Consider the following 13,674-nt stretch of genomic DNA (forward strand, 5'->3'; position numbering starts at 1 on the left):
GCGTCTGTACTCCAGAGGAGCGGCCTGAATTAACTTCTTAGTGTAGCGAACTAAGTCTTAGTGGAAGGAGGTGTATACCTCTGGAAACAACAGCTTTAACCAAGTATCAGAAATGGAAGGTGCAATGAGAAAGTTTCCTCCCCGTGGTGGTAATACCGCCGAAGCTGGGCATTTGGATCCGGGGGCCCAGCATCATTGCGCAACAGACCAGTCGGAGGGTCCTAGGATCCCTAACGCTAAACATAGGAACAGACATCAAACGTTCATAGGAACACTGAACGTGAACTCAATGCTGAGAACAGGTAAACAAAAAGAACTGACAAAACTAATGGATGAACACAAACTAAAAGTTCTGGCTATACAAGAAACAAGATACCCAGATGAGGATACAGTACAGGCAGACCAGTACAGGATTTATAAAGGGAAACCAGCACAGATAGTAAAGAATACAAAAGGTCTTCGGGTATATGGCACAGCATTTGTGATACATAACTCATTTTCTACTAAGGTACTAGAATTTAAATCTAAATCACCAAGAATATCATTGATAACATTCAGAAATAAAAATAAAAAGTACACACTTATAAATGCCCATGCACCAATAAATAAAGACAACCAACAAAATCCAGAGAAAATGCAGACATTTTGGGAGGAACTGGAAGGAACAATAGGGAAGATCCCTGAGCAACACACTACAATTCTGTTAGGAGACTTTAATGCACAAATTGGAAGAAACAAATTATCAAAAAGCACAGGGAGGTTTACAGCACACACTAAAACTAACATGAATGGCCAGAGATTAGTAGAGTTTTGTGAGAAATTCAAATTGAACATTATGACAACTAAATTCCAGAAGAATCCCAAAAAACAAACAACATGGAAATCACCGAACAAATTACTTGGCGAGTTCCAGATTGATCACGTGGCAATAAGTTATGATAATTCAAGGGACATTCAAGATGTACAGGTGGTGAAAGGGGCCAACTTTGATTCTGACCATTATCTGACCAAAATTAAGATGAAATTAACACCAGAAAGAAGTCACAAGAGTGACGAAACAAAAATAGCCAAATACAGAGTACAGGACTTAATGCTCAATCAGCAAGTCTTAGACGACTACAAGGAAAAGACAGATAAAATCAAAAGTCACAAATGGGAAGAAATTGCAACCTCAATACGAGACGCAGCAGAACAAACAATTTTACTAACCAAAAAGAAAAAGCATCCCTGGTGGAATGAGGTCTGTGAGAAAGCACTACAGAAAAGAGCCAGAACTTGGGAGAAATACAACTCAACCAAAAGGCCAACTGACTGGGAGCAGTTCAAAACGCAAAGACGTGAAACGACGAAAATCATTAAAAGTGAACGAAGGAAATATGACACACAACAAGTACAGAAAATACAAGATGAATTTTCTAAGAATAATACACGCAATTTCTTTCAAACATTCAGAACTACAATAACAAGATATAAACCACCGACACTCTGCTTCAAAGATGAAAAAGGAAATCTGATCACCAGCGTGGAACAAAATTGCCAACACCTAGCGAACTACTTTGAAACGCTGCTAAGCAGCAAAAGACCTGATGAAACCTTGACATTTGAGAAGCCTAAGAATAAGCTACCAGACTCTGAACCACCTAATAAAGAAGAAATTAAAGAGATCTTGAAAGGATTGAAAAACAATAAAGCATCTGGTAAAGATTCGTTAGTCGCGGAACTACTGAAATACGCAGGAGAAAACTTAATAAATAATTTCGAGGCGCTGTTTGAAGAGATTTGGAATACAGAGAAGATTCCGGAGGAATGGAAGGCAGCATTGATTCATCCGTTACATAAGAAGGGTGCCAAGACAAATGCAAATAACTACAGAGGTATCTCATTGTTATCAGTGGCCTATAAGATCCTATCCAAGGCACTACAAAACAGGATTGAAAATCAGGTAGAGAAAGAACTGGGTGAATATCAGGCTGGGTTTAGAAAAGGAAGATCATGCAGTGAACAGATATTCAGTCTACTCTCCATAATACAACTTCGCGCACGCACATCGAAAAATCTAGTAATTACATTCATAGACTTCAAAAAAGCATATGATTCTATTGATAGACCAACTCTGATTAACACATTAGAAGAATTTGGGATTGATGATAAAAGCAGAAGTCTAATCCAGGAAACCCTTACGGGAACAAAATCGCAAGTGAAGTTTTTGGGTAGATTGTCACAGCCGTTTGTAATTGGAACAGGTGTTAGACAAGGGGATGGGCTCTCCCCGCTGTTGTTTAACATTGTCCTTGAAAAAGTGGTCAGGGAATGGAGATAGAAGATGGCAGAAGCTGGAGTGAAAAATGGGATAACGTTAGGAAGAAAATAAAACAAAAATTGAATGTCTGGCATTTGCTGATGACATGGCAATATTGGCAGATGACATCGAAACAGCAAAGATTCAGATAGAAATGCTGCATGAGATCGCTGAGAAGACAGGCCTACAAATATCGTATGAAAAGACAGAACTGATGATACAGGACAAAACAGACCCAACACAGACATTGCAAACTAAATATGGAATAATTAAGAGAGTTCATAAATTTAAGTATCTAGGGGAATGGATTACACCGACAGGGTTACCAAATGTTTCACTACAGGAAAGAGCAATAAAGATGGAAACGGCATACCAGCTATGCCGAAATGTATACAATAAAAAGTCGATCTCCATCAATGCCAAGCTCAGGCACTACAATGCGGTAATAAAACCAGAAAGTTTGTATGCGATTGAATGCATCCCACTGAACAGAAAACGTCTGTTGGAGAAATTGGAAATAAAAGAGAGAAAAATACTGAGAAAGATCTTAGGACCTAAAAAGGATGGACAGGATTATAAATTGCGATCCAATAAAGAGTTATACGAGAAAATTGAAAAACTGACAACATCCTTTAAAAAGAGAAGACTGAGTTTCTATGGGCATGTCAAAAGAATGGCACCAGAAAGAACGGCAAAGAAAATCCTGGAATACATGGAAAGCAGAAAGACACAAATTAACTGGCTGAAAGAAGTAAAAGAAGACATTGCAGAAATGAACATTATACCAGAGACAGTTTACAACAGAATGGAATATAGGAATGCCATCAACAAAATACAGGGATTCAAAGACCGAACGCAATCAAAGAAGACGGGAACAACCTGGTCGCAAGAACGTAAAGAAGCCCACTCAGAAAAAATGAAGAAGTACTGGGAAGAACGCAAGAAAAAGCACAAGAAATGACTGATGCTTAGCGTAGTCCAAAGTTGACTGTAACGAATAATAATAATAAAAAATAATTTCACTTTCTTCACCAGTGCTCTGTAATACAGATAACAGTGCTGTCTAAGATTTGCAACTCAACTTCCAGCTGTTGCACTATGTTTTTTACACATTGTATATTTTGGTAGAGTACTATAAGACATTTAATGTTACTTATCTTGGTGGCTACTTTTTTGTCGTATCTGCAATTAAAAAATCCTTCAGATGGGTAGGAGGTATCCTTTTCTGTCTACTTGTGCCCCGTGGATGGTTGTTTCCATGTCTGCTGCTGCTCCTGCTATTGCTGGGATTTCTGTTGTTATTGTTGTCTGTGATGCTGCTATTGATGGTGATGCTGTTGTTGGCATTTCTGCTCCGATTATTGTTTGTACCACTGCATTTTGGGTAACTACTGTTGATTGTGTTTGTTCTGCTGCTTTTTTGTTGCTGATATCATCTGTGATGAGATGGCTTCTCCGTTTTGAGTTGATACAATAATAGGCATGATATAGTTATTTGTGTACATCATCTCAGCCCTCTCATTTATTCTAGAACCTATGAACTTTTTCCCATGAATATTTAAATGCTTACCATGCCTGGTGAAGTGTTTCCTTTGTAAGAATTTCACATGTAGGAAGTTTGTGTTTCTGTATTCTTTGCATATTTTGTGAAATTGCCTGTTTGCCTTAATAATTTCCTGGTTGACATGTGACATTTCCATTAGGTCATATCTGTGTAGTTTTCCAGTCACTATCATACTTTCATTTTTAACTGTATCTAGGGTTTTCCATAAGTCACAGATGGCACTTTTTAGTTCATTGCAATAGACATCGTTTGCACCACCAATTATAACCAAAACCCGAGTTCTGTTAGATGGCAGTCAGTATCATTAAAGTCTTCCTTGTTTGCTTTTAGACCGTCTAGCTCAATAACCCCTCCCCCCCCCCCCCCCTCTCTCTCTCTCTCTCTCTCTCTCTGTGTGTGTGTGTGTGTGTGTGTGTGTGTGTGTGTGTGTGTGTGTGTGTGTAAATGGGTACTTAGCTTCAATTTCACTTATTGTTGTTACTTCTTTTGCAATTATACTTTAACATAATCATCCTGCTACATTGTTTCCATCAAGAAAGCACCTTTTTGTGCATAAAATTGACCAAATATTCCATGGCAACACATTTTATACAGTGTTACATCTAATCAGGTTATTCAAAATCTCAATGAATGTAAAATTTATTTGATTGTTTCATTTTATCACTTACAAAATTCTGTATGTCATTGTGATTTCAGTATGTAACTCCATCTATAATGACCATAGCATTTAATTTCAACCTAACATCTACTATCATGTTACTGAATTCAGAAGTTAAAAAAAGCACTGAATTAGAAACTATTAGTTAGTTTTCTTCCTCTGAAAATAGTCATGCCACACCATCAGTGTGATACAGATCAAACATTTCTTCTGTCATAGTTTCACACTTTTACTGCATTAGCCTTTTGTCATATAACAGATAGATGATGTTATAAGAATAATGTTAATGTGTCAAAGTAAACCATGAGTTGAATTTGTTCCAACACATAACTGAAACAGTAATTTACTTCCCACAGCTGTCGCACATTACACTGCCAAGCAAACGACGGTTTGGGCTACAGTATTCTCCTGATGGAGGATTGCGTCAGGTAGTACTACCAAGTGGTACACGCCATTCATTTTCATGTCAACCTTCTCTTGGATTTCTCCGTGTATCCTACACAGCCCCTGGTGCAGCCCGTTCCTATGTACAGCATTTTGCTCATTCTGGAGCACTGCTGCAGACTGTCTTTCCTGGAGATGGAGCTCGTGTCCTGTATCGGTATCATCGCTCTGGACAGTTAGCAGAGGTGAGTCAGAAAATAATTCAGTACTCTGTACTAAGCTGTAACTCTGTCATTATCACTAATTATTATTATTATTATTATTATTATTATTGTTGTTGTTTTGTTATTGTTGTTAATTTAAATATGGTACATGTCATTTACACCTTAGCTCTTGAAAGCTAGTATGACTACCTTATCACACTTAACATAAAATGTTTCCCATCTTCTAAATAATACCAAGTCCCTCCAAATTAGCCTTATATGAGTGGGGGGGGGGGGGGGGGGGGGACGTTTTTGAAGATGTCTGTGAAGTGTGCAGTTTTATATGTAAGGACGCTTATTTACAAATTTCTTAAGTTGAGATTACAGATGTTCAACATGTCCTGCACCAGTGACATAAATAGTATCACATCAGTACTGGAACTCATCCCATACTCGGGCAACCGTGTCCATCATCACTGATGTTATGGCAGTACGGATTTCGTTGTACTCTTCTAAATTCTGTGGTAGTTTTGGTGTATGAATCTTGTCCTTAATTAAACCCACAGGAAGAAGTCAAACCCAGTAACCGAGGAGGCTAGCTGAGAAATGTTAAGTTGCCGGCTCTTTGACAACCAATCTAACAGATATTCACACTCTTGGCAACTCCAGTGAGGGGCTATCCATTATTGTTGAAAAATGAAATTGTCCTCATTCATCCTCGGAAACAACCAGTTTTATAACACAGGAAAATGCTGCTGAGTGTTAACCATGTTTCCATCTAAGAAGAATGGGCCATAAACAGGGCCCAAATTTGAACACTGTGTTTGTTTCCTTTCCCACTGAAGTGGAAAGTCAGTTCATCACTGAACATGATGCATTGTGAGAAAGTATTATCATTGTCAATAATATTCTGTAGCTCATCAGAAGATGCCACAAGTTTGCCTTTTTTATCACGATGTGCAGTCTTAACAGTTGTAGCTTGTATGGCTTTGTAACCAACTGACATCCCAAAAGATGCAAAATTGTTGTAAGCAGCTGTGACTCCCAAATGACATGACAAATTGATTTTGTTGGACTCCGTTGGAGAGTGGTTTGAATTCGTATGACATTTTTGTCAGAAACATGAGGGCAACAAGGACTCTTTCATTTACATGCACACATGTGTCTACAAATTATTGATACCACCTGTGAATGTTCCATCCATTTGGAGGATAAGTTTGGTACCTCAACCCGAAACATCTTTGCACTGTAATCAGGGAATTGCACTTCGCATACTCATTATTTCTGCTGTTGCTTAGCCATTTTGCAACATGTAAACCAAGAAAATAAAGCCCGCGTCTCGTGGTCGTGCAGTAGAGTTCTCGCTTCTCACGCCCAGGTTCCCGGGTTCGATTCCCGGCGGGGTCAGGGATTTTCTCTGCCTCGTGATGGCTGGGTGTTGTGTGCTGTCCTTAGGTTAGTTAGGTTTGAGTAGTTCTAAGTTCTAGGGGACTTATGACCACAGCAGTTGAGTCCCATAGTGCTCAGAGCCATTTGAAGAAAATAAAGAGAACCAAAATCTAGGGGCAACAAATATAAAGTAGACAGTGTAATTGTTTCTCCAATAAACGAGCTGTGGGGGGCAGCGATCAGTAGCTTTGACAATTTAATAATTTGTAATACATATATTATTTTTGAAGGATCCTGTATTTTAAGTCATGAGTCAGTTTTATTGAGAACTAGAGAACCTAAAGAGATTAGAGTGCTTGTAAGAATAAAGAGTTTTGTCTCCTGGGTTTAAATCACTAATGACTTCAGCACATTTACTAGGTATTACAGTACTTGGTAAATATTTTGGTAAAAATTGTCAATCCAGTTTTACACAACTGAGAAGCAACATGAATATACACATTTATAATTAAAATAATGTCTTGTAGCATGTTCCTGTAAAGTGTTAGTTGTTATAAAGCACAGTTAGTCTTTTTATTTTTATGAAATTGCTTTAGCAATGAAAATTAACTACAGTGTGGCCAGTAATGGAGTGAAACTTCTTGGAATCCTTTATAAGGTAATTTAATTTCCAGAATTCCTCTCTTATTTATTACACATTGAAAATATGCTCAAAACATGAGATAGTTGAGAGATATTATAACAGTGGAGAGAACAAAATCATGGAAAGACTCATTCCTTGACTGGTTGTTGCTGTGGTGGTCCTTAAACATCAAACAATCAATCTATGTACACTCCTGACCAATAAAATAACAACTCTGGGAAGGATAGAAAATAATCAGATATTACTTATTGAGTATATACAGTATTACCACTGTAATACTGTAGGGCTAATACATGATTGAATATGTTAGTGATTTGTTTGTGAAATTCAATACACAAGAGATACCATTTCTGTCAGCAGCAAAGGCTCTAACCCAGCTAGGTATCAAATATGAAGTTCAACTGAGCTTAGGTGACTAATACAGTTACATCATTCCATGCAGTTTTAGCTCAGTGCCAGAGCTCATCAATCAAAGAGTTTAGTCGGTGGTGATGTGCTAGTCTCTTGACAACCCATGGCCACATGATTTTATTGCATGAAAGAATACGAGAGTCCGTGATTGTCAAACACTTCTGTATCTAGTGAAAGTCATCAGACTCCTGACAGATACTCCATAGTTATTCATTAACCCACAACACTACTGAAGGAATAGTCCAACAATATGAAGATAAATGCTTGATTTATTCTTCACTTTACTTTTAGTGACTCTGATCTCTTTAGGTTCTCTAGTTCTCAATAAAACTGACTCATGACTTAAAATACAGGATCCCTGGAGCATCCTACAGCATGGAGGTCTCTCTGCTGTACTTGCTATGATTTCAGGTGCACCTTGACTACCCTCATCACTAAAATAAAAGGAAGGTCAGTGTTGGCCATAATATTGATGGTTTATTGATAGCAGAATTGATTTTCAATCACATAGTGATCATCTTCAGTGCTGTGGTGTACAAATTAAACTCACAGGCACTGGTATCAGTTATTATCATTAAGCAAAGCTGAGAAACAATCACAATAACTCTCATCACTGCACGAAGCCCAAAAAAAAAAAACCTCAGACAGACAAATAGAACAACATTGATACTAAATAAAGATGTCCTTGAGAAGTTCATCATTTCTGACTTCCATCCAACTTCTTACTAATGAAAAATTTGTCGTGATTGTTCATTTGTAGATATATAGTATAGTTTATATGAACAGATGCTAGATACTTCTCCAACTTGTAGGTGGGTACACTCAAATCACTCACTGTTGGTTGTAATGGTACCTCTTCTTTGTGGAGTTTTGGGAAACTGTATAATCTCAATGAAATGGCAGCACCAGGATAAAGTTTCTCAGCACATCTTTTGATGATGAACTCTTTTTTTTTTTTTAAAAAAAAACAGGTGCGACTTCCATTTCATTCATTCAGTAGGGTCATTCTGCAGTGTTTGATAAGCCCTGTTCTTAAGTATAAGATCCATTTTACCCACATAAATGTCCCATGAAAGAAGAACAGTGGCACAACCTTAGCCCACTTGTAAAATGAATAAATCCAGTTGTCCTCCAATGCATGGAACTACTACCCTCTCAACAGAGGAGCGGAGCACGATGCAGCAATTCAGTGATGGGAAGGCTCCTTGGTGTGGGAGTAAAATGTAGACCTTTTACCAAAACTAATAATGTGGTGCTGTTCAGATCTATACTCATTATCCTATGTCATGGTTTGAGAACAAAGGCATTGAAATTTGCGCTCCTGTGCACCAAGTCCATAGCGCTCAGATATTGTGTCAAGATGACTGTATGATATCCAGCCGCAGACCTAACAAGAATATAATCTATTAATACACGTGGTTGTCAAATGAAAATGTTGTTATGGTCTTTTTTTTTTTTTTAAATGTTTGTATCAGATGAAATGAGTGAAAAAATAAAATTTAATGTTAATGTCTGATAACAGTACATGGTCTTTGTTTCTGCAGATACTGCATGGAGATGGCAGAAGTCAGATAAATTACTCACCTCTAACTGGGTTTCCAAGTGCAGTATTACACATTGAAAAGGACTTTGAATATCGATGGGATTATCAATATGTGGCTGGTCTCCTTGTTGAAGAAAGAATAGATTTTGGAGCTAAGACAGGAATCAGCAACGCAAAATTTACATATGAGTACGACAGCAACTTCAGGTTAATTGGTATTCAAGGACGTATTGGTGGACAAACTCTTCCAGAACATAACCTCGGATATAACATAAAAACTGGTGCTCCAGAGCAGTTGGGCCAGTTTAAGGTAATATGAGATAATATTTCTAATGTATCAAGCTTTAATATCAAGCAAAAAATTTATATATGTTCTGTCTCGGAGTGACTTTGTACTTTGGTATGTTTTTTACTGTCTAAGCATATTAGCCATTATCATTTAAGTATCAGTTTATGTCTGGTAATAACAGTTTGTGTCTTTCTTTTAGGTATCACGTCCCAGAGCTAATGAGACATCTGTTTATGATGGGACAGCAATTTTCACACGACTCATCAATAATCAGTTTCAGGAGATTCAAGTTGCAGTCACTATCCATCGCATGGAAGTATTCAGAATGGAATTCTTATATGATGCACGCAGGTAAGTTATTAGAAACTTGTTTTTGGCAGAATAATTATTGGTTGAATGGATATCAAGTCTAATGTCTATGGAGACAGCAGATTAGCACAATGTCTTCACGAACTATATCATATGTAATTTTGCTTTCCTCTGTCAGGCTGCTCCATGCTATTTCAGTAATCTTGAAGCTGTTACTCCAGCTAATACTTTCAGTTGTTCTATATGACTCAAAAGTGTGAGGCATATTATCAGCCACTAATCCCTTGCATCTCCATATCTCCAGAATGAAGACTCTTACATAACATCAGATACAGACAGGTACATCCCTAGCAGAAGGAAGCTGTGAATCACAGGAGTGGAGATGCAAAGGAGTTGCTAATAGGGCAGAATGATGACATTTATGGCATAGATACTAGATAACAGCTAGGGAAACTATCCATCTACTGCCTCATTTTGGAAGAGTCAATAAAAAATCACAAACTTTATTCCAAGACTTTATTAAATTTTATGCAATTAACTACCTGACTCTCATTTTAAAATGCCAAAGTTGTTCTTCTCATGACACTTCAGGAACTAATATGTACCTACACACATCAGAAACGGTTTGCCATTCTTTTACTTACACTTCAACTTGTGGACCACCTATTACATTTGGAAGTTAGATGGGGAACAGTTTGGATGTGCTCAGAATTACTTAACATACTTATTGAGATTGAAACTATTGCTGGCAGTCAGTCAGCATCCAATTGTGAGCTTGCGGTGAAACCCAAGACAGAAAGATTCAGACAGTAATGCTAGGAACATCATCACCATCTCCTTCCAAGGAATAGGTTTTGTCATCTCCCCTATCATCTACCCATCCATCTCGTATGTGGTCCACCGGCCGCAGAGCACAAGCGGTTCTAGGCACTTCTGTCTAGAACCACACGACTGCTATGGTCGCAGATTCAAATCCTGCCTAAGGCATGGATGTTTGTGGTGTCCTTAGGTTTGTTAGGTTTAAGTAGTTCTAATTTCTAGGGGACTGATGACCTCAGATGTTAAGTCCCATAGTGCTCAGAGCCATTTGAACCATTTTTTTATGTGGTCCTCCTAGTTCTCTCGTTCCAGTCGGCTGATAATACATTATCTTTTTTGGCAATCTGTTTTCTGTCATTCTATCAACATGATCCTTCCATTTCATTCTGTTCTCTTCTATCTTGTCATTAACTGAAAAGATCTTACTGTTTCATTCCTTATTTTTTCCACTTTATTACAACCCCTTACATATCTCACGAACTTCATCTCTGTTGTTTGTATATGTGATTTTTCTTTTTTTGTTACTCCCCATGATTCAGAACCATATACAAGTGTAAATACAGCTATAACTTTGTGGGTTTTTTTTTCTCATTTTTCCTCTGAAATTTTTTCCAGATAGCTTGATGTTTATTAACAATCTTCTCAGTATTTGTCATAGTTAAAACTAGTATTACATCCTAGATAAGTTTGTGGGATACTTGTTCTAAAATTTTCTCATTTTTTATTGTTTCCGATCTGACTGGATTCCTTCCTATGAAAACCATTATCTTTGTCTTATTAGCAGATATACTTAGGTTGTCATGTACTGCATTTTGGCTCAATCTACATAACACTTTATGGAAATTATCACCTGTTTCCTGTATAACTGTCTGGTCATCAGCATGTAACAGTGTATTTAATTGTACACTAGATCCTTTTTTTATTTCTAAATGTATTTCATCTTTCCACTTCACAATTACATCACCAATATATAAGTTAAATAAAGCAAGTGATAGACTGCACCCTTGCTGTACACCTTGACTTATTAAAATTTCTTCTGACCTTTTCAAATCTGGTCTGATTACCCATCCATATATAGAAAAACATAACTCATAGGTCTCCAGGAAATAAGCCAGATGGTTACTAGGAACACATATTAGAAATACAGGTTACATTTCTGGGGATGTACGTTTCTTACAGTAAAAAAAATATCTGGGCTTTTGGGCTGGGAGGGTGAACATTTAATTGGACTGTGTACTTATTTGAATGATAAAATAACTAAGGTATTTTTATCAATGTCCAGATTTAGCTGCAGTTGCAGAACCATCTGAAGACACTCCCAAGTATGATGACATTGATGTGTTATGATAGTGTTAGGAAGTGACTTTAACTTAATGAATACAAACTAGAACAACAATGCATTCATTACTGTTGGTGTAAATAGTCACAAGTATCTCCGGGACTACTTGCCCTTTTGGTGACAAAGTTACAATATCACCATGTTCATTGGTGTAAAGTGCTGAAAATAATAACAGTAATGATCAAACAGTCCATGGGTCTACAACTGTGTATTGTCTGATTAGCTAATATGCTGGTGTTAACTGATGAATCGTTAGCAGTAATCATAAACATTTTCCTTTGTTTCTAAGGCATCATATCATATACTGCACTATATGGTAAAATAACTTTAGTTGATGAAAAATTTGAAAAATTAACTTTAGACCAGAAAATAAAATAGATGCCAATAAATATGAGGAATTTTGTATGTTTGTCTTTTCAGTACAAATGGATGTGATTTTAGTAGTGGTACAGACTGTGAAATGAGCTGGATATTGTACGGAATCTGAAACCAGATGGGTACAGTACAGTTCATGGAACAGCGAGTGAACAGTCTGTTACAATCAAAAGGATTCCAATTATTTAAGATTCATGATGCTATGTGAAAGAAAAGTTATTTGTCTGTAATAAGTAGTAGTCCTGACTATTTATTATTACTATTATTTACATTTTACAGCCTTCATTGGACCACCAAAGTCAGTTTTGTACAAATGCTTTTTCTGTTTCCTGTTTTCTCAGTGCTTCATTCTCTTGCTTGCATCACAACTTTCTTTCTTCATCTAAAATGACCGTTCCATAGTTTGTTTGTTGATGTTGGTTTGTAGTCTGGTTTGTTTGTCCTTGAGTTTCTTGATTTGGTCTACCTTGTTTTTTAAATCTTCTATTGTAATTCCTTCACTCTTCCTCAATTTTCACAGTCAGTCTAATATTGCTCTTACTTTTGCATAATTACTCTACTTTTCTCTTGAGGTTTCTGTTTTCTGATGTCCTGGTTAGATGTCTGAAGAACAAAATGCATTTCTTCCTGACTGTGCTCATTATCAGTTCCATTTGCTTGTAGGCTGTTTCATTAGAAGTTCTCAGTTTCCTTGGTAATTTTTGTTTATAAAAATAAATGAGAAAATAATGAGAATAGAATTTAATAGAGGGATAAATGGGAAAATTTGCTAAAATTGCATTTGATAATAGCAAGTGACAAATAGAGAAGCAGATATAAAAATGCTGACTGGGAGACTAAAAGAGAAACTGCAGCTAAAATATGCGTTGCTTTGATTAAAAGCATATGCCTGCCAGAAAGCAAGTTGAAACATGTGAAGTACCTGAAAATAATTACTGGAAATATATTTTTGTGTTTCCAATGTGACTCTTTCCAGTTGCAAGACTTTAACAGCCATTACGTTGCTGCAGAACAATCATCAGCAGTGCTTTCATGCGAGTTATAGCTGCAGTATACATTCTTTCACACGTGGATATTCCAGAATGACAAGTGATGCTTATACAGAAACTACCTGCTCTCATGCTTTCCTTTCAGAAACATTGAAGTGGACAATCCAAACATTTAAGCGGACAATCCAAACATTTTATGACATATTTCTGCACTTCTGTATGTGTAATTCTTTGTCTCCCAATCAGTATGCCCTTTCAGCAAAAATCAGTTACAAGCTGTCTCAAGTGTGCTGTTGACAAATCCCCAAACAGAAAAGGATAAAACATAAGTAACTAAATACTAGTGTTTGTTTTCACAATGTCTTCCAAAGTTTAAATAAACCAATAAATTCAATCTTGAGAAAATATTTTGACAGCCAAGATTAATCTCTCTTCCATCAAAAGTCATCATCTGTGATTA

General features: G+C 36.9%; 1 protein-coding gene across 1 annotated transcript in view; it reads left to right on the forward strand.

The window, feature by feature from the left end:
- Nucleotides 1-13,674, forward strand: part of LOC124606110 (teneurin-a) — a 360,362-nt gene that overhangs the window by 323,143 nt on the left and 23,545 nt on the right. Inside the window, exons 29-31 of the mRNA XM_047138074.1 lie at nucleotides 4,878-5,150; nucleotides 9,096-9,404; nucleotides 9,583-9,734. Of these exons, the coding sequence (XP_046994030.1) occupies nucleotides 4,878-5,150; nucleotides 9,096-9,404; nucleotides 9,583-9,734 (734 nt within the window). The remainder of the gene's footprint in view (nucleotides 1-4,877; nucleotides 5,151-9,095; nucleotides 9,405-9,582; nucleotides 9,735-13,674) is intronic.

This window comes from Schistocerca americana, chromosome 3 (assembly GCF_021461395.2).
Source record: "Schistocerca americana isolate TAMUIC-IGC-003095 chromosome 3, iqSchAmer2.1, whole genome shotgun sequence".
NCBI classification, from domain to species: domain Eukaryota; kingdom Metazoa; phylum Arthropoda; class Insecta; order Orthoptera; family Acrididae; genus Schistocerca; species Schistocerca americana.